General features: G+C 43.4%; 1 protein-coding gene across 1 annotated transcript in view; it reads left to right on the top strand.

Moving 5' to 3' along the window:
* atrnl1a (attractin-like 1a) overlaps positions 1-22,500 on the top strand; it is a 229,704-nt gene that overhangs the window by 15,919 nt on the left and 191,285 nt on the right. Inside the window, exons 2-9 of the mRNA XM_034552473.1 lie at positions 7,020-7,103; positions 8,709-8,822; positions 9,688-9,816; positions 13,872-14,080; positions 16,434-16,608; positions 17,306-17,396; positions 18,910-19,156; positions 21,425-21,608. Coding sequence (XP_034408364.1) covers positions 7,020-7,103; positions 8,709-8,822; positions 9,688-9,816; positions 13,872-14,080; positions 16,434-16,608; positions 17,306-17,396; positions 18,910-19,156; positions 21,425-21,608 — 1,233 coding nt within the window. The remainder of the gene's footprint in view (positions 1-7,019; positions 7,104-8,708; positions 8,823-9,687; positions 9,817-13,871; positions 14,081-16,433; positions 16,609-17,305; positions 17,397-18,909; positions 19,157-21,424; positions 21,609-22,500) is intronic.

Here is a 22,500-nt window from a genome sequence, read left to right as displayed (position 1 = left end):
CCGTGTCAAGAAAACTTACGTTGGGGTCTGGGCAACAAAACGTGTCAACAAAACGTGTCAACAAAACGTGTCAACAAAACGTACGTTGGGGTCTGGGCAACAAACCGCGGCAACAAAATGTACGTTGGGGTCTGGGCAACAAACCACAGCAACAAAACGTACGTTGGTGTCTGGGCAACAAACCGCGGCAACAAAACGTACGTTGGGGTCTGGGCAACAAACCGCGGCAACAAAACGTACATTGGGGTCTGGGCAACAAACCACAGCAACAAAACGTATGTTGTGGTCTGGGCAACAAACCACAGCAACAAAACGTACGTTGGGGTCTGGGCAACAAACCACGGCAACAAAACGTACGTTGGGGTCTGGGCAACAAACTGCAGCAACAAAATGTACGTTGGGGTCTGGGCAACAAACCACGGCAACAAAACGTACATTGGGGTCTGGGCAACAAACCACGGCAACAAAACGTACATTGGGGTCTGGGCAACAAACCACAGCAACAAAACGTACATTGGGGTCTGGGCAACAAACCACAGCAACAAAACGTACATTGGAGTCTGGGCAACAAATCACGGCAACAAAACGTACGTTGGTGTCTGGGCAACAAACCGCGGCAACAAAACGTACGTTGGGGTCTGGGCAACAAACTATGGCAACAAAATGTACGTTGGGGTCTGGGCAACAAACCGCGGCAACAAAACGTACGTTGGGGTCTGGGCAACAAACCGCGGCAACAAAACGTACATTGGGGTCTGGGCAACAAACCACAGCAACAAAACGTACGTTGGGGTCTGGGCAACAAACCACAGCAACAAAACGTACATTGGGGTCTGGGCAACAAACCACAGCAACAAAACGTACGTTGGGGTCTGGGCAACAAACTGCAGCAACAAAATGTACGTTGGGGTCTGGGCAACAAACCACGGCAACAAAACGTACATTGGGGTCTGGGCAACAAACCACAGCAACAAAACGTACGTTGGGGTCTGGGCAACAAACCACAGCAACAAAACGTACATTGGGGTCTGGGCAACAAACCACAGCAACAAAACGTACATTGGAGTCTGGGCAACAAATCACGGCAACAAAACGTACGTTGGTGTCTGGGCAACAAACCGCGGCAACAAAACGTATGTTGGTGTCTGGGCAACAAACTATGGCAACAAAATGTACGTTGGGGTCTGGGCAACAAACCGCGGCAACAAAACGTACGTTGGGGTCTGGGCAACAAACCGCGGCAACAAAACGTACATTGGGGTCTGGGCAACAAACCACAGCAACAAAACGTACGTTGGGGTCTGGGCAACAAACCACAGCAACAAAACGTACATTGGGGTCTGGGCAACAAACCACAGCAACAAAACGTACGTTGTGGTCTGGGCAACAAACCACAGCAACAAAACGTACGTTGGGGTCTGGGCAACAAACCACAGCAACAAAACGTACGTTGGTGTCTGGGCAACAAACCGCGGCAACAAACCGCGGCAACAAAACGTACGTTGGGGTCTGGGCAACAAACCACGGCAACAAAACGTACGGGGTAATTTCTGTCCTGAGTGACACGAAAAACAAAACCCCCAAACTGATAAATACATTGCATTTCTGGACTATTTCTGAAACTAATAAATATGCTGGCGGGTTTTGTGTGTAGTGTAATGAAGGGAGGGGTGTGGCCGGCCTCAGAGGGAAAGCCAGTGTGTTGCGCAATGTGCATCGTTGTGTGCCTTGTACAGTTCACTGGAATGAGTCACCGCCTTGAGTCTAAGACCCTAAAGGCACCGAGCGCCGTTATCCTTGGAGGACTTTCAAGCCTGTGAATTTATACAATTCCTTTTTTACTAAAACGTGTGTGTGTGTGTGTGTGTGTGTCTGTCTGTCTGTCTGTCTGTCTTCTCATGAGGAAGGACATTGTCGCAAAGTGAAGTCACTTCTGAATGACTCTCAGGGGGCGTGGCGTCCGAAGGGGTTAAGCCGACCGCGCGATGACCGGCGTTGGGGGAGTGAAAAGAGGCGTGGAGTCCCTTCGTGGTCGATCTGGACACAAACAAGCACGTCTTGTTTGTTACTCGCGGTGATGTCACTCTCGGCAGACTCCACCGCCGCCACTGAAGGCCTTTTGTACGTTGCGGTTTGTGTTTTCTCTCTCTCTCTCTCTCTCTCTCGCATGAGTGTGTCGCCACGCTGTTGCGCAATCCAGTGGTTATACCGAAATGTCCCGTTGTTGTAGCGCAGGAGAGAGAAAATCAATACAACAAGCGTCCTGAAAACCCTCACGGACCTGTCGGTTTAACTCCACTTCATTTTCTTTTCTTTCATTTTAAGGGACCGGACAGTCTACTTAACTTTGGTTGTGTAATTCAGTCCCAGAGGGACGTCACGTCACATCTCGGCCGTTGCTCCTTTTTTTTTTTTTTTAAAAGCCGATACCGGCGTAATTAGATTTTGTGTTTCCATTTAAAGCGCATTACATTTATTTATTTTTTTTAATTTTTTTTTAATCTGCTGACGCTGTGGGGCTACATCGTGACACTATGGAAAAGAAGCAAAGGCTCCTGGGAGCTGTAGTTGTAGATTTCTGTCCTCGTAAAATATGTTTTTAAAGTAATGCGTTTTGAATATATATATTTAAAACTTGCATTGTTTCCAACTGTATTCACTGAAGCTAGGGGTCTTCGTCCGTTGCTAGTTTCTTACCGCCACATGTGCTCATCAGTGAAGTAGCCTGAAATGAGGGACTCTGGAGGACTCTGGAGGACTCTGGAGGACTCTAGGGGACTCTGGAGGACTCTGGAGGACTCTAGGGGACTCTGGGGGACTCTGGAGGACTCTGGAGGACCGCTAAACCAAGTGCTAATTGAAACATTCCTCCATTGTGTGCAGCCAATTAAATAAAATTGACGCGGACTCAACCATGTGACAAATTGATGTTGGGGCTTCTTAGAATAACAGAGTGTACCACCTGACTAATTACTCACTGGTCGTCTTACTGTCGAGGTCCCTCGTCCATTTGCAATCATCATTCATATTTAATGATACGAGTGTTTTTAATTCTTTTATTCCATTTTTTATTAATGTTTGCTGCCACGTGCGGCAAACACGAGGCCGTAACAATAATGCACTTTTGCTTGCTTTCAAAGCAACGTAGACGAGACGCGTTATGATGTCATCGAGGCAATTTTTCTGGAAATATCTTTTCAGATAAAAATGTCTAATAGCCGGAAACCTTAATTTGTTGTTTTCGTAAAGGGTGCGTTCCATGAAGTGGTAAACAAAGTGTCGGGTTTAGTGTTCATGGTCGACCTATGACAGCGACAGAGGAAACAAAACGGGTCATTTGTAGCTTTTTATTACCTGAAGTCTCTCTCTCTCTCTTTCTTTCTCTCTCTCTCTCTCTCTCTCCATATATATGTGTCTCTGTCGCTATCCTCCTCGTCTCTGCCTCATCCATCTGTCTCCTGTACGCCATCAATTATTCACCCGGAGCAGATGAATATTTCAAAGGGTGCCGGACTCTCTTCCTCCTATACCTCATCCCCTCGTCTCCCTCTCCGTTTTATCTCCTCGGCCTCTTCATCGGCCTCTTCATCATCGGCCTCTTCATCGGCCTCTTCATCATCGGCCTCTGCCTTCACGCTTCCTCGGCCGCCATCGCCCGAAAGATGTGACTTCATGCTGTGAACTCCTTCGACTGTCTGCTGTCCCTGGTCACCATGTGTCACCTCAGCTGTGTCTGTGTGTGTGTGTGTGTGTGTGTGTGTGTGTGTGTGTGTGTGTGTGTGTGTGCGTGTCTTATTCTAAGGGAGAGGCGTTTTTTGAAGTGGTGGTTCTTTGGGCCTCTCCAGTCAGCTGCTCATTAACTATGAATGGGATCTACCTTTTTCGCATGTTTTTATGCTCTCTGCATAGTTTTCCACTTAACCAAGACTTGCGTGAGGAGAGCCACACCGAGGCTCTAAGCTTGAACACTGTGGGTGTTAATGGCTACAAGAGACAATGAATAATAAGTATTTTACTCTGATGATTAAACTGTTATTGCAGTGGTTCTCAACCCTCTGTGAAATGGTACCTGCGAAGCATTTCCGGTTGAAAAAAATAAAATAAAAAGTAAAACACAGCGCCGTGCCACCAGTGTCTGATTTAATATAGAATATATATACAACTTATATTTCACTGAATGTTTATTAACTAACTGTTTTTAAAGGATTTATTAATGGATCCAGGGATCTCGCGTAACTCCTGGAGTGCTTTCACGTAGCCCCCATTTGAGAACCACCGACTTACTTTTTTTTTTGGATGTTGTTGATTTACAATAAACATTGTTTGTATTTTCAATAAAACGGGACAAAAAAGCGTTCAAAGCATCGTCTTAAAAACAGACTCAGCGATTGGCGTTCTCGTCTCAAAGCACAACAAATTGCATTTTAAATCCACATCTTGGTAGAAAGTGCAATGTGGTCTTATATAATAATCACACTGCTGCTGTAATTAGACTTGGGCAAAAGACAATATACTTAATCTACAGTATTCATGTGTCATCTTCAGCGAGGAAGCGAAAAAGATAAAAATGCATTCCTTTCGCCGTCGTCATTTGAGTCGGGCATTGCGGCAACACGACTGGAATATGTGTCTCTTTTTTTTTTTTTTAATCTGGGATTAGAGCCAGAGGTTCAAACTGTGACCATCAGGGATGGATGGGGGGGGGGGGGGGGGGGGGAGATGGATAGAACAGGAAGAAGTGAGGGGGCGGAGCCAACTAAAGGGCCTGAGCCTGCCCTTTTTCTTTATCACGCCCTTTTTTTTAAACCTCATGTGTCTGTGTCCATATGTGTGTGTGTGTGTGTGTGTGTGTGTGTGTGTGTGTGTGTGTGTGTGTGTGTGTGTTTTATTGGCAGGATTCTAGCGTTTACTGTGTCAGTGTCCGGCTGCGCTGCAATCTGTCTCTCCCTCTTTTCTCTCTCGTTGCCCGGCGTGCTCCTAATCTCGTGCTGACTGACGATGATGATGATGATGATGATGATGATGATGATGATGATGGTGGTGGTGTTGTGTTTTTCTGCTTTGTTTAAGGTCCTTTGTTAAAGAGAGGCCGCGACAGTAAAACCTTCAGTAGCCAGACTCGCCAAAGTTGAACGGCCACGTTTATTATTTCGCTCGCACTCTTTGCTTCGTTTTTTTTTTATTATCATTTATTCTAATTTGATCTATTGATACGTTCAACTTAATCTTATTAAGTGCTTTATTGTAACCGCCGACCCAGTAAAGCACATTGTGGCTCGGGTTTAAATAAAAAAAATAATAATAAAAAAATCTCATTACACGCCTTCTTACCCAGAAGACACAATAAGAATTAGTTTCATTCCCTATTTTTCTCGCTGCACGTCTGATCTGGCAGCGCACCAGTGTGGCCACACACACACACGTATACACACACACACACACACACACATATACACACACACACACACACACACACACACACAGTGACATCCTGTCAAAACCGATGCACGCTGCGATGCCTTCATCGCCCGTGATACTGATGTGTGTGTGTGTGTGTGTGTGTGTGTGTGCTTGTCTCCAATTTCACCTTCCCCTATATGCAGCAACAGAATGGGATTACTTTGATTGACAGGTGTTCAACAGACACACACACCCACACACACACTCACTCACTCACTCACTCACTCACTCACTCGAGGCAACAATGTGATTATTACAATTGCCACATGAATATGTCACTCCGGGGTCGCCATGGCAACAGAGACAACGCACTGTATTACCTTGACACGACGTCATGTTTTTTTTTTATCCGCTTCAGAGGGATGTTGTTGTTCCGCCACCCCGTGTTTCCTTCATTCCGGGCTCAGGCTGACACACGCTTTGTAATCCCAAATACAGTGTTTACAATATTATAATATAATATTTACAGTATTCGTGCATAATTACGACTATACTCACGGACGTATTCCTGCAGTGTGGAGAGATTTCTTTTTCTCATCTTTTCATCAAGCTGAAAGGGAAAAGAACCTCCATCAGGCCCAAAGTTAAATAATGTATGAGCGGCCGTGTACTGTACATGCTGCGAGACGCTTCTGCATTGGCAAGTCTTGTGTTACGCGGCGCCGAGGGCACGGAAATCTACTTAGCCGGAGTGCAGGATGCAGATGATGCGGGCAGGTGTAACGTTAGATCTCCGTCAGCTGAGGAGGACTTCAATAAGAGGAGCAGGTGCCTTCCAGGCGCTGCAACATAATACACGTGTTGACTTATACCACTGAAGGCGCTCGCCTTTTTTTTTTTGGGTTGAAACGCTTCTCTTTCGTCGGAGAGTTCAAGGAAACTATTTTATATGAAATCACATTTGTCGAGTTCCCCGAAAACGTTCTATTGTTATTGATTATGAAAAGCCAGGAGCTTAAACGGTGCCTCAGGGACCAGGTGAGCCACAATCCCCTCTGTTGATGCTCCACGCAGCTGTTTAATTAGACGTCTAATTAGCGCCGTCCATCATCTTTAAAGGGAATCTAGCAATCAGTACGAGCATTAAGAATTATTGAATATGGCACAGAGGGAGCAGGACATCAATATGAACGTCATGTTCGGTCGGGCGCTGGAGCAGCAAGCTGCTGGGATTTAATTGATTTAAAGTCATTCTTTTTCCACATAAATTGTGTGTGTTTTTTTTTTAAAGGGTTTTGTTTCCGTTTTTTTTTGGAGCAAACCTCTGCTTTTTAAAAAAAAGATTTTGGCCAGTTCCTTTTTAAAATAGCTCGAGGAACAGTGTGGGTCGCTCCTAAGAATAGATGCAAATTGCTCCAGTAGACTACAGGGCATCCCTCGTTTTGGTCACAATAACATTTTGAGGAGCAGCTGAATAAAGCGTGTCGCCAAACAGTTTGATGCAAGATGTTTTTTGTTGTTGTTTTGCTTCGATAAAGCATACAACGTTTTTTCTTATTATAATCACTGAATATCAGACTAAACTGCTCCCCCTCCCTCACCTGTATGTTCCCCTTTAGGTTAACAGACCTGTCCGGCATTCTCACAGATGGACCGGTGAACTACAAGTACAAGACCAAATGCACTTGGCTCATAGAAGGATAGTAAGTATCTCCTCTTCCATCATTTATCTTACTTTGTTCTACTTGGTTAAAAACTGTGATATTTCTGAAGGGCGTCCGATTAAAGAGAGCTTCTTTTTTTTTTTTACTGGGTAAATAGAAGCAGTTTGTCTTTATATGTAGTTGTTGTGCTCCGTTGCTTTGTGGCCAATAACTGCTCAGAGGGGCATGCACTGCAATGCACACAGAGATATCTATTGTAATGACGGATACGTTTTAATTGTTGACACCTGGAAGCAAACATCTGGATGAAATACGTTGTGTTTAGCGTTGTGTCTCTCTTAATAGTCTGTGGATGCTCTGGGAGGTCAGATTCTGGCTGCAGATGTCCATCAGCCCCAGGGGGAAATATTGATGGAAGGTTCAGGCTCTGTAAAATCTTTGGAAAGACGATTTATGAATATTGTCGAGTCCATTTTATTCCAATCGCCCCAAATCCTCAAACTCAAATTTGAACTATGGATTGAAATGCCATGGACTCGTAGATATATCTACGACCCACTGGGGATGAATGAATCATCTCAATTCTTGCACCGCAAAGCGGGTCAAAAGCTCCACTAAAAGCTCCACTTTACATCTATTGCATTTCAAACATATCGGCATGCTCTTTTGTCTCTATTTCATTTATCAAATAATAGCACATTTTACTCCCTTCCATCTACTATATGTTGTCGTTAAGTAAACGCACTCTCAACCTGGAGGTTATCCAGCTTTGGATAGAACAACCGTGTCTTTGTTCTTGGGCAACTGGATCCACTGGTACTAATGTGGCGCTCCCGTTTACTCCCAGTTCGCTCGCTGAGCTCCGGTTGCACTCGAGAGCGGCTTCGGGTCGGCTTTTCACAGCTTTAGACTTCCGGAGCTTCGTAGGCCTTTGTTCAAACTATTGGGGACACGTAAACACAAACACCAACTAAAGGGACCTAAAGGTACCGGTTAGGTCTGTTTATCCAACATCACTTTGCCACACACATTGCCTTTTGCGTTTAGCATTGATATTCATGGGTTCTGATGACTTTGTTGACTTTTTTAATGCCAGGCTTCTGATCCAGAAGATTAAAAGATTTCTTTTGATTATTCAGCGAGTGCCAAGTGGATGTATCTCTACTTTTCCAGGGACCCACTGAGCTTCTCTCCACCACTGTTTTTCAGATCAGAAATCCCATTTCCCAATCAGAACTATTAACACAACATCTACTGTCCAAAGGGATACGTTCTTGAAGACTTTCATCTATCCATCAATCTATCAATCTATCAATCTATCTATCTACCTATCTATCTATCTATCTATCTATCTATCTATCTATCTATCTATCTATCTATCTATCTATCTATCTATCTATCTATCTATCTATCTATCTATCTATCTATCTATAAAAGCATAATTGGGATAATAGTGCACATGGAAACACACCTTTTGCATTAAGAAACCAAAAGACTTCATAGCGAAAAGGTTTTTCTGAGGCACTGTGTGTCAATTTGTGTTCACAGGTGAGAATGAAATGAAGCATATGGGTAATCTATATTCTTCGAATGTATTTTTAATCATACCCATCCGTCCTGTGTTCTGTCTCCTCTGTCTCCCAGTCCTAATGCAGTACTCAGGCTGCGCTTCAATCACTTTGCCACAGAGTGCAGCTGGGACCACATGTACGTCTACGATGGAGACTCCATTTACGCCCCTTTGATTGCCGTCTTCAGGTGAGCGCCCGCCATTCAGAGTGGGAGAGAGCTGGGTGCGGGGGGGGGGGGGGGGGGGGGGGGGGGGATATGGAAATTACTCGGGTAGCCTTTGGCACAGCTTCAATGACTTCACGTATAGGAAAACCAAGGGCCTTCTAATTTCCATAGTATCACGATGCAGCAATAAAAGAAGGAAAATATTGCAATTACTCACATCAGCCCTGAAAGGCCCCCCCCCAAAAGGACAATCTACAAGCATGTGGGTGGCATTTTTTTCATTTGACAAGAAGAAAAAGAAAGCAATGCCACAAGAATTTAACAACCTTCCGCTTTCTACTCAATTGAGGCCTTTTGAGAGTTCAGTTGCTCCCAGGATAGGAAGGAGCTAATTTGGCCTTTTCCAACCGAGGAAAGATTATCTGACATTTAACACAAAGGCTCGACTTGTGTCGCATAATTACCAACAATAAATAAGCTTACATTGTTTATTACAGACGGGTACATACTTATGTTCGGGGGGGGAGGCTGTGGTTGCCGCAGGGAGGTGGCTTCGACTCCTCATTTTGGACGAGCGTGCATTTGCGGTACATTGCATTTATTAAAAGAGACAGACAGAGCTATAAGAAAAAAACCCAACCCCCAACTGTAAAACCTCATCAAACGGATACAAATAAAAAAAAACGACTGCACTGCAATGTTCTTTTGACTTTAAGGCTAATCGCCGTCATGTTCTTTTAGTGGGGCCTGCAATTGCTCAAATGAAATTCTTTTTTCTTTTTTCACAAATGCTTTTTAACATTATTACTTTTGTTGTTGTTGTTGTTGATAAAAGGGGCGATGGTCTGTCTTTCTTAGTCTCCTTCTCTTTCTGTCTCTTTGTCAGTGGTCTGGTAGTACCATCGACGAGGGGCAATGAGACGGTCCCGGAGGTCGTGACGACGTCCGGCTACGCTCTGCTTCACTTCTTCAGCGACGCGGCCTACAACCTGACCGGCTTCAGCATCGCCTACTCGTACGTCTCCACCTCGGACCTGCCGAAACTCCTTTTTTTCTCGTCTCTCTTCCCCCTTCCGAGTCTGACGCACAAATGTCTGACAAAACCCGCTGTTCACTCTATATGCAGCACCAATCAGCAGACAACTAGCATCTAAAGAGACAGATTTATTTTTACTCAGGGATTGGTGGCGACCACAAAAAGATTGTGAATATTAAACACACACCTATTTATTCAAGATTCAAGATATTTGTATTGTCATATGCACCAAAAAAGGAGGTGAATGCTATATATTCTACTAAATAGCTTTCATACTTTAGACCTCTGAAACCTCACATTAGCGTTAGCTGAACACTAGCTAATGTGAGGTTGTCACTTAGCTAGTTAATTTGCAACGTTGGCTAGTTACTTCTGCCACTAGCTAGCTAATTGAGCCTTTCTGCACAGCTGACATTTTGGCAGCTCCTAGCAGGAAAAGCACGGGTGTCATTAATAACGTCATTAATAACGTCAATGACGGTTGGTAGCTTGTTGCGAGTGCTGGCTCGCTTGCATGGGGGTCATTCATATAGAGATTGGTAAGGGCGATCTCCACAGTTCAACTTGCAAAAGATCAGAGGGGGATAGAAGTTTTGAATTCAGTTTGAACGGTAAGAGAAAATATGTGGAGATATTAATGTCTAAAGTCTGGAAAACAGTTTTTGGCTGCACATTTCAGGGCTTAGGGTATCGAGGTATTCATCAGTAGGCTATAAATGAACGGATGAAATATATTGTGAATTTGCTTTGCACAAAGAGCAGAACAGAATATCAATATCAACAACCATATATGACAGCCAAAAATATAACAAAGAGCATCGTACAAAGGTCATTAAAAAAAACACAATTTGGGGAAATGGATAAAGGACATCGGGTGCAGAGTTCAGACCGTGTGTTCCAGTCTCCCTGTGATAATCTGTAGGTAGTTAATTTTATTACATGCATTTAACATTTGACCTGGGGGGAGGGGGAAAGAAAAGCAATGCTGGGAACATAAAACTCTTTGATAGCTCTCCTTTAATGAGTCATATTAAGAGGATATTGAGCTGGGACCCTGCAATGAATAACTGGGACACTTAATGGTACCGAGTCCTCGTTAATGAAATTAATTTCACCTGTTTCTGCTAAAACGAATCACAATGTCTGCTGGTAAAAATGTGTCCGTCGTACCGGCTGTCAGATGGTATAGTTTTATACTGTTATGTTAATGATAGTTTGTCAGTGAACATTAACATTTCGTAATTATGGTTTTTGCTAAAAACATTAAGTGATCAGTGTGAGGAAGAACCAGTGCATTTTTATTAAACTTAAAGCAACAAAAGGTGCTTTTAGGGAACATTAATATTCATTAGGTATTGAGGACCACCTCTTCATAGTAAAAAAAGAGCCAAATAAAAAATAGTTTCAAGTTGAGCTGCTTCATGCCGTCATCCAGCTGATGCTCAGCTAGCTACAGCTTACTAGCTAACGTGAAATGTGAGGGCCCATTATGGCGGTCTTTGTTGCGCTGCTGTTGTTTCCCCAACCATACTCAAAGGTCACTTGTACAGAACAGTACGCACCAGTACTGTGCATCTGTGTCCACCACGTCACCGCATCTTACCCACAGACCAGGCGGCTTTGTGCCTGTCGTGACGGGCCATGATGGAAAGTGTATTATGGGCGAGACTGGGGTTGGTTTGTTGGTTGGCACACAGCTATTTTCTGCTGGAACATTAAGATGTTTTCTTTCTTTTGACATGCACTCATCTACTCTGTCAAAACATCTGAAAGTCTTATAGAAATATTATATTAAAGTTTTAAAGTAAAAACAAATGAATTAAAAAAAAAGGTGGTCTTTGGACTAAAACGTTATAACGTTAAAGGTTATAAAACTGTGTTATAGATAAATAGAGGTATCGTAAATGTGTTAGTGTACTTCTAGTTAACATGTGAACCAGCTCCATTTGGATATAGGATATGAAAGTCTGTGATTAGTTATAGTAGCTAGCGAACACAATTTAATTTAACCCATAAAGTGTCCGAACCAAACTCGAAAACCGGGTATTTTTTCCAAGATTATAAAACAATTGAGAAATATAAAAAACAATATTGGTACGGTTAAATACAAGGAGCTGTATCTACCTTTTTTTTTTCGGTGCATGTCGGTGCACGTCGCTGCATGTCGGTGCATGTCGGTGCATGTCTGTGCATGTCGCTGCATGACGGTGCACGTCGCTGCACGCCGGTGCATGTCGGTGCATGTCGGTGCACGTCGCTGCATGTCTGTGCATGTCGCTGCATGTCTGCATGTCGCTGCATGTCGGTGCATGTCGGTGCATGTCGGTGCGTGGGAGCGAGCCCCACTGGCTAGCTCACGGCCGCGACTCCGCCGTTAGCTCTGACAGCACTTTTTTTTGCCGCAGTTCGCACTGTTCGCCCCGTTGGCGCCGTTAGCCGTGAGCTAATCTCGCATCTCGTCTCTAGCATAGAAATTAATTGGACATTCCTGCTGATGAATCGCTCCAAAATGTTGGGATGATTTTAATAAACGGGGAAATAATCTCTAAAATGTTCATGTTTTGAAAGGTTCTTTTGTTTGAATGAAATGTTTTGTAATTGTAGCTTTTTGACATTTACGTCAAACCAACCCAACGTGGTCGACACAATTTACTTTAATCACCTAATTTGAGAAAAAACACATTTGTCTCCATTAGATTAAATATATTTGTAGCTGAGATGTAAACCTCCTATTCTTTGCTGGTTAGAATATTCTGCCAGCTACGGTCTGTGAGGACAGTCCACAGCCTCGAGCCTCTCGGCACACACACACACACACGCATGTGCACACACACACTGAGAGTGGGGTAAGGGTTGTCATGCCGACCCTCTCGTCACAGCAGCACACACATATTGTAGAAACAAAAAGATGATTTTTCTACCTCTGGTCCTTGACTTCTGTATTTATCTAAAATTACAGCGGGATGGTGTGTTATGTTTGGCCAATCAGTGTTTTTTACCGGCTATTTAAGGTCCTAGTTTGTGGACATATAATTGTCCCTTATTGTCTCCTTTGTGTAATTTTCTTTTATGTCCTTCTGAAAGCATCTCTCGTTTGAATTATATCGGCCTTGCTCCATCTCTCTTGCCCGTCCCATGGTTCCTTGTATCATTACATTTAATTGGCAGACAATCTATGTCCGGAGCCACTTCCAATAAGTGCATTCAGACTCGATAGAAAAAGCACCGCTCTCAAACAAACCACTGAGTTTAGTGCTACAGTACGTCAGATTGTTGTGCTCTGATGTTCATATTTTATCATGGATTCAATGGAGTCCAGTGATGCTCCGCTGCCTTTTTTTATTGTAGAATAATGACTGATGTCGGGACTACGTTCCCCTTCCAGAATGCATTATTGATCATAACCGCATGAGTTGGAGAGCATTATACGGGTTTAAATATAGTTCATTCTCCACTTGTAGGTTGTTATTTCTTTTCAACATAAACAAGGACGCCTCACACACAGTTCTGGTCACAAGTACTGAGAGGTGTCCTCTGAGTTCATTCACTCTCATTTTAGTCTCCCCACCAACTTCTTAGAAACGTATCGGACACGATGGCAGCCACATGTTCCACTTTCTTCAACGGCTAATTGTGTCCGTCTGTGCGTTGGTGCTGTTTCGGGTGGCGAGCGGAGAGAGAGTGAACTAGAGCTTGTTTTCCTAAATATAACTGTGAGATGTGATTTAATGAGCACGCTGAAACGGTACCAAAAAAAAACACAGAAAAGTGGCACAAAAACAAGCTGCAGAGTTGTTAAGTCGGCACACACACACAAAAAAAACACTTTCATATGACAGACAGTCATTTAATGTGACGTTTAAACAAAAAAATATTGATGAGGCGAGCTAAATAATGCATCATTACTTAAAAGCAAGAGAAACCGCAACGCTGTAGCGGCCTGACGTCGCTGCCAGCCATCAACCTCACCTCCGTCGGCCCCGCTGACCTTTGACCTCCACTTCCTGTTCTGACTGCGTACATGTCTCCTTCAGGGTCAACTCCTGCCCCAACAACTGCTCGGGCCACGGCAGGTGCAGCACGGCCAACTCGGCGTCGGGTCGCGTGTACTGCGAGTGCGAGGAGTACTGGAAAGGAGAAGCCTGCGACATCCCGTACTGCCGGGGCAACTGTGGCAGCCCGGGCCGCGGCTACTGCGACCTGACGGGGGAGAAGCTGTGCGTCTGCAACGACAGCTGGCAAGGTGAGAGGAGAGGAAGAGGAAGAGGAAGAGGAAGCAGGGCACATTAATCATCAGCTGTGTGGATGAACTGACGACGTGAACTGAGAGACTCTGTGGTCTTTTTTATTTTTTTTAATTTTTTTTGGGAGTTTGGCCAGAATGGCGAGACGTGTCTTAGAGGAGGAAGGTGATGGTGATGATTTAAGGACGGGAGCGGGCCAGAGATATGATGTGTATTATCTAAACTGACCTTATTTATTACTTCATCTGTAATGTTGCTGATGCCATGAGGCAGTGATTTACTGATTATTGAAGGTCAAACACGTCTAAATGTCTGGCTTAAATAAATTAAAAAAATATATATATATATAATAAATATATATATAATAAATATACATATATTTATTTATATATAATAAATATACATATATTTATTTATATATAATAAATATACATATATTTATTTATATATATATATATGTGTGTGTATATGTATATATATATATATTTTTTTTACAAATACATGTTTCTTTGCACATTTTCCTGCATGGTAATGCAACATATTGAGTGTGTTTTGGTTAGTTTTTTTATGTAAAAATCCGGAGGAGGGGAAATGATACGAGGCCCCCGTATCTTTAGTTGGATAAGATTAGATTAATAGATTAATATAAGATGTCTATCGAGGATTTTCCACTTCGTAAATGTCTGAACTCGGTCGTACTAACAGCCTCGTTGGCCACAAATCCAAATAATGTGAATTTTCTTCACATTAAATGTGGAGACTCAGGAGTCCGGTGCAGCTGGACGACGAGAACCGAAGAGACCATATTTAATAATTAGTGAGCGCCTGGTTTACACTGATATTGAAATGCTTTCTTTTTTTTAAACAACAGCTGCAAACATTTACGTTTCAACCTAATTGAGTTCACAATGTTTTTTCATGCTTCCTTACTGTGCGCCATTTAATTAATTATTTAATTAATTGTTGCACCTCCATATCTTTATTCTGCAATCAGCAGCAATGAGGCCAATGCCTGTGTTTATTATTCTGCAAAACAAATACCGCTGTTCTCGTGATGAAGAGGGTCTTATTGACGTTTTAGTTTAGTCCATTATTCAGCGAGGAAAACGGACAATAGGAGGAGATGCAAAAAGCCTGTTTATGCTCAACATAATGTTGCCTGATTCGATACTTTTTAGGTGCCATAAAACAAAAGATGTTAGCCGGCTTCATTATTTTAGTTGTTTATCTTGCAACAATGTTCCCAGAGCAACTTTACGACGATCCAGCGGGGTGCTGGTATGTGAATGCAAACTTTACACTGGTGTGTAGTTAAAAAAAAAAAAAATTAAAAATTAATAAAAAAATAGCTGGGTGTTTCCTTTGCTAATCTAAAAAAAAAATGGAACGGACAGATTTACAAAATGCAAAGGACGCTGCCAGATTCCAGGCTTATAATGATTCATGTTTGTGTTGTACGTGAATAATCTTCTGTTTTTGTTTTCATATTTTTCTGAAGCATCAATCCGAGACTCTATTTTATTGATTAAGTTGTGTGTAATCAACATTATACAAATGTTTAATTGTTCTGTGCCCGGTTTACCTGACAAACTGTCTTTTTTTTCCTACTCAATTTGATCCATTATTGTTATTAATATTATTGTTGTTGTTTATATTATAATATAACCACACCAGATGTTACATCCAGGGAAGGTAGATCAGATGATGAAATGCTGCCCCCTTCTGGAGTAATAGTGTTAACACAAGTTTATTTAGAATTAGAGTCTTTTGGTCCATCTTTAGTAAATGACAAATATGGAATATTATCATATATAGTATAATATCATCTTTCCCGTAATCAAGTTCAGTGAAAACACACATTTATTTCCAAATAATTAATTTTTTTTAGTACATTAATGTATGGAAAATATTGTTCTCGCACAAAGTCTGCAGGCATGTTTTTAGATTTATTGATTTCTACTAAATGTTGTCTCATAAAATAAGCTGAAAGCGAAGAAACCAGTGAGACAGAGAGGTGTGTGTGTGTGTGTGTGTGTGTGTGTGTGTGTGTCTGTCTGTGTGTCTGTGTGTCTGTGTTGTGAACACTGACTATTGACAAATAACAAAATAAAATAAATTAACATAAATAAAATAAATAAAATAAATAAAATAAATAAAATAAATAAAATAAATAAAATAAATAAAATAAATAAAATAAATAAAATAAATAAAATAAAAATAAAAAATCCTGTGCAATTTACCAATTAAATATAAAAAAATACAGATGTCCACCTCACGGCATCCTAAAACCATCTGCGCTTGTTAAAGATGCTAATGAACAAAGTGTGTCCCTCCTCCCTCTCTTCGACTCAGGTCCAGACTGCTCCCTGTCCGTTCCCTCCACCGAGGCCTTCTGGGTGCTGCCGAGCGTCAAACCGTCAGCTCAGTCTCTGGGCCGGGCGTCCCATGAGGCTCTGGTGCACTCTGGGCTGATGTGGGTGGTGGGAGGCCACTCTTTCAACTACTCCAACTACCACATGGTCCTCAAGTAAGCAGCAGCGCCACCCGTCTGTCCGTCCGTCACATGGCCCTCTAATGTTTTTCCTCAGCTGTTTGCTAGAGCACATATTCAATATTATAAGTCACTGTGTGTTATTGAAACAGGGTTTTGAACTTAACTCAACCTGACTGATCCGTCTTTGAGAAGAAGAAAAAAGCTTAAATAAATCCACTAGATGCCGCCGTGTCTTTTACAAAAAATTTATATTAAGGTCAAATAATTTCCTAAAAACGTGCTCTAACGCTTCAATTGTCATTTTATGAAGAAGATTTGTGAAGCTAATTAGCAAAGTTAAAAAAAATAACGTTCATTGTAACATTTATTTATGTGGTTTATATCATATATTTAATGTATAATTCATGAAAAGACGTATATCTTACTGTAAGATAAACATCTATTTTTGATTTTTTTTTGGAAATAATACTTGTAACGCTACTTATTCCATGGTCACAAATTGACAGATGCAGACACTAAATTATTAGTATTTGACTTTGACTTTGAAGCGACGTCTCAACCGCTTGTTAAGAGGCAATAAAGAGATTATTTTGGTTATAGAGTCCAAAACTGCTGGTTCATTTACTGCAGCAATCTTTAGATAGCCAACAGACGCGTTGGCAATAAAAAAATGATCATACGCCAAGTGAATTTCCTGTATTCCTGTTTTTTTTTTTGCCCCGGGTACCAGCTACAACCTGGAGAGCAGCACGTGGGACGCGGTGCCGGTCAGCAGCGGCGGCCCCCTCTACCGATACGGCCACTCGTTGGCTCTGTTCCAGGTAAGACGGCCACTCGTTGGCTCTGTTCCAGGTAAGACGGCCACTCGTTGGCTCTGTTCCAGGTAAGACGGCCACTCGTTGGCTCTGTTCCAGGTAAGACGGCCACTCGTTGGCTCTGTTCCAGGTAAGACGGCCACTCGTTGGCTCTGTTCCAGGTAAGACGGCCACTCGTTGGCTCTGTTCCAGGTAAGACGGCCACTCGTTGGCTCTGTTCCAGGTAAGACGGACACTCGTCGGCTCTGTTTTGGATATCTCTTTGTATCGTTCCCATAAATCAGAAAATACTCTCGGCAGCCTTCAACAAAGTCCATTTGTTGCCATGTTTTTAGGAATAAAAATGTTTTATGCATCAGGTTATGAGTGACACATGAACAAATCCTTCTGTCAAAACCTTCAGATTATAGATGAGAATGAAATTGGAGAGTTTTGTGTATGTAAGTGCTACTGAGGTTTTCTGAGAGAAAACAATGTTGTGGACACAGCCTTAAAAATAAACATATTGGGTAAAATAAATTAACGAATGACACTTCCCCAGTTGATTACTTGCATTAAGACAATCAAAAAACAAGTCTGTGCATTAAACAGAAACTCCTGTGAACAGTTTGTTTGTTGTTTGTTGCCAATTAGCATCAATCTTCCTGCCAAGTTTCCATCAGCCAGACATAAAGTGTGTGTGTGTGTGTGTGTGTGTGTGTGTGTGTGTGTGTGTGTGTGTGTGTGTGTGCGTGCGTGCGTGTGTGTGTGTGTGTGCGTGTGTGTGTGTGTGTGTGGCCCTCTCATGACGGGTGCATGTGCTGCACCGATGTGAGAGCATAATAGTCATCCCAGATTGAAAGGGACTAGAAAAAAAAGTGCAAGAGCCAGTGTTTTTTTTGTTTTGTCCATTCTGGGCTCCTGTAGAGAAACATGGCGGCGGTGGACTCGTGGAGAGGGCCCCGCTCCCTTTGCAGAAACGAAGGGCTCGAAAACAAAACGATTCTTAGATTTAGATGATTATAAACTAATGAAAACACAACAATGAATATTATATTAAATTGTTGCCAATATATCCTCTTAAAACACACACACACACACACACACACACACACACACACACACAGGCATTGAGAGGTGTCCCTTGAGATAAATAAAACACGTCAATAATTGAGCATGATATATTAAAGCTGGTTGCTACAGCGACCATCTATTGGCCAAAATGGCACAACATATTGTCACCTTCACACCGGAAATTGTATTCTCAAAAAAATCTCCAGAGATGTTTTGGACCGGATGTAATTACGATTGCTCGAAATGTTTAATAAAGAGTAGCAAAAAAAGTCAAAATGATAGAATTGATAAATTCATCTGAAGTTACAAGCACCACATTCGACTAAGAACACCCTTTTGGTTTTCCTCAACGACAAAATTAACTCATATTGGCTTCATGTGTATTGTAGAATAATTTTTTATTATATATCATCACCACCACGTTCTTCCGAGGTGTTCACCACGAGTCTCCTCCCTCTATACCCAGGACGACATCTACATGTTCGGTGGGAAGCTGGAGGCCAAATCATCCAACGTGACGGACGAGGTGTGGGTGTTCAACATCCCCCGGCGCACCTGGTCGCCGCGGAAACCGGCCCCGCCTCCTCCCTACGCCCTGGAGGGCCACAGCGCCCACGTGGTGGAGCTGGCCGACGGCGAGCGGGTGATGCTGATCTTCTTCGGCTACTCGCCGACCTACAGCTACATCAACAAAGTTCAGGAGTACAACATCGGTAATTTTTTTATTTTTTATTTTCTTCTTCTTTTAGCGATTGTTTGGTTACTATTTTTATTGATTTTAAAGAAACTGAATGCTCTGGTCTGCACTGGGGGTCATTGTTGCAGTCGACCTTTCCTGTTTTTGACATGTGCATCCCACAGAGATGGGTGTCACATTTAGTTTCCCTCATGCTTCTTAAGGCTACTGCATGCGTTTATTGCGTCTCCCTGTTTAGCCAGTAGATGGCGGTGTCACACAGTTTAAACCAGCAGCCAAAATGAAGAGTCGAAACAGAAAAAAAACACATGTACACACACCATTCATTAGACATGCATCACGTGTGTGTGTGTGTGTGTGTGTGTGCACACACACACACACACACACACACACACACACACACACACACACCGAGCGGTCATAAAGAGGAGGTGGCACCCAGGCTGCAGCGTCTGGGAGAAGACAGAGATTAATGAATCCGATGCATTCCCTCACTCTCCTACCTCTCTGTTTGGCTGTTTTCCTCTCTCTCTCTCTCTCTCTCTCTCTCTCTCTCTCTCTCTCAACAAACCTCCCTCTCCCCCCTCTTCCATCTTTTTCTCTCTCTCTCTCTCTCTCTTCTTTTACTCGCTCTCATCTCCTTTTTCGCCCTCCTTTCATCCTCCAGGCCTCCGTTTCTGACCCCCTGTGTCACCTCCATCACCTTTTTTGCTTTGTCCCCTCTTCCTGCTCCCCTCATGTGTCCATCACCCCCCCCCCCCCCCCCCCCCCCCCTCCCCCCCACCGCTGCACCGAGCATCATTAGGCTTCAGAGGCTAAGAGAGTCAGTGCGACCAGGAACATGAACAGAGGGGAGTCGAAGCGGAGTGTGACTTACGAGGTAAAGGGATTTAATGACCACTCAGAGAGGCAGGTTCACAGCAATTAGCTGCCAGAGACCAGATGAGAGTCGACCTTCTCGTTCCCATATTTCCCTCCTCCTCTCGTGTTCTGCGAATCCTCACGGAGGATATTCCATCGCGTCTCCACTTCACTTCAGGTTGTCGCGATGCTTCCCCCTTCCCCTGCTTGACCTCCTGGTTTCTGCCGTGAGATGTTTTTTAGCCAAAGTTTGGTGTTCAGTTGTGTCTCTTTCGGTGGTTGAAATCATAAAATGAATAAAAGTAAATGAAACAAGAGTCGAAGTGTGCGCTAACATCACGTGACCGTTTATGTGGAACCATAGGCCACGCCCATTTCTGCCATGAAGGGATCGTTGGACTTGTCGAAAACAGGTCTGGCTAAAAAAAAAAACACGTTGCTATTATAATAATAATAATAATAATAATAATGCATTTAATTTATATGGCACTTTTCGTGGTACTCAAAGACACTTTAACATAACATAATTATAACATCCTAAAAGCGTTAAAAAAAAATAGAGCAAACAATCACACATTAAAAGCAGTTATGAACAGGTGTTTTTTTTTGGGGGGTGATTTTTGGGAACGCAAACCATTTCAATGAGATGACGAAGATGATGATGACGATGATGATCTTGAGTCTGACTCATTTGACATTCATCACAATGAATGCTTGTTACAAAGACTGTTGTGGGTATTCTTACAGTCACAATAATAGCCGTCACCAGCCAGTGGGTGTACGTTGGTGATGAATCCTGATGCAGATTACATTTGTAAAGTAAAAAAAACTAATAAGGAAGAGTTTGTGCTTTCTTAGTTCATTTTCTGACTTAATTTCTCAGTTTCTCTCTCCCTGCTCTCGGTACTACTCGTGTGTGTGTGTGTGTGTGTGTGTGTGTGTGTGTGTGTGTGTGTGTGTGTGTGTGTGTGTGTGTTGTTACCGCTCCAGATGACAGCACATTCTCTCTTTTGATTTCCTTCCTTCCTTCTTCGGGCTTTGTTTGTGGTGTTTGTGTGTCTTCTTCTTTATTGGCGGGCTGCTCGGATGATGTAATCCCCGCTTGTTTTTAATAACGTTTTCTATGCACCGGAATTCATCGCTATGCGTCACGGTACGGTCTAATAAAGGGGGGGGGGGGGGGCTTTTAAATTCAATAAAGTCTAATTTCCTCTCTCTTACTGTTTGGCTCGCTCTCTCTCCGCTTTCCCCTCGCTCCGTCTCACCGGCTGAATTAAATGTGCGTTTTGGTGTTTTTTTTGGCATGAAAAACCTGCCAAAGCATCGAAAAAAAAACTTTTTTAAATTTTTTTCTTTTCATTTATTTTCGTAATCATACACTTTGATCCAGTGCAGTAAATCGGACCCTCTCTTGTGTCTCCAGGGTCCAACTCGTGGCAGGTGGTGGCCGCCGAAGGCGCCGTGGTCCAGGGCGGTTACGGCCACAGCAGCGTGTACGACGCGGCCGGCGGCTGCGTGTTCCTCCACGGGGGATACAAGGCACTCAGCAACAACAAATACGGCCTGGTGGACCACATGTACCGCTACCACGTCCACACCAAAACATGGTGAGGGGCCCGTGTCATCCGTCCTCTCCACCTGCCCCGGAAACACATCCCATGATGCACCGTGGGCGCGGACAGGGTGCATTCTGGGCAGGTCAACCGGACACGTTAGACAAAACGCATGCACACAATTGTGTGTATATATATATATATTTGCTCTTGAAACTTGCGTTTGTTTGTGCGTTTGTTTGACGACGGAAACAATTCAAACAGACCTGCAATGATAATTAATAATGGATATAATACTCGTAATTGTGTTTTTTTATATCGTCATGAATTGCGACCTCGCAAAGACGGAAACAAATCTGCCCCTGGGTGAGAATAGACGGACACGACAGGTGGCCCGACCTCAGGTGACCCCCCCCACCACTTCCCCCCTGGCAGATGGATGGGTGAAAGAGCTGCATGTGTGCGAGCTCTTTCACCCATCCATCTGCCGGGGGGGGGGGGGGGGGGGGGGGGGGTCACCTGAGGTCGGGTCACCTGTCGCCGGCTCTCACTTTTCCACATGGAATTTTTGTCTCCGGAGTCGGGTGTCACTGGAGCCGGGGGGTGGGGGGTGGGGGAGGGATCTTCCATGCAGCTACAGATCCATGTCCGAGGGCCGGGACTCGTCTCTGTATTCGTTGTTGATTTTAATTGAACCCTCTCGCGGTGATCTGGGGGAAGGTGGCTCTGAGGTCGGCGGGGTTGATGAAAAGCCACTTTTAAAGCCACGATAATCTAAATATCGAGACTCCGCCCCTCGCAGTCTTGCCACAATAGAGCAAACTGCAGTGCTCGTACCTCCAAAGCCTTCGCTGGAAGAAGGAAGAAGTGTATCGGGCCGTTTCCAGACCAGCTGGAAGTGATAACGTTTTTTTTTCTCGGCTCAAAGGCCCCTGAATAATGTGCC

Source organism: Cyclopterus lumpus, chromosome 15 (assembly GCF_009769545.1).
Source record: "Cyclopterus lumpus isolate fCycLum1 chromosome 15, fCycLum1.pri, whole genome shotgun sequence".
Taxonomy (NCBI): Eukaryota; Metazoa; Chordata; class Actinopteri; order Perciformes; family Cyclopteridae; genus Cyclopterus; species Cyclopterus lumpus.
Note: the sequence above shows the minus strand (reverse complement) of the source record. Positions and strands in the feature narration are given on the sequence as shown.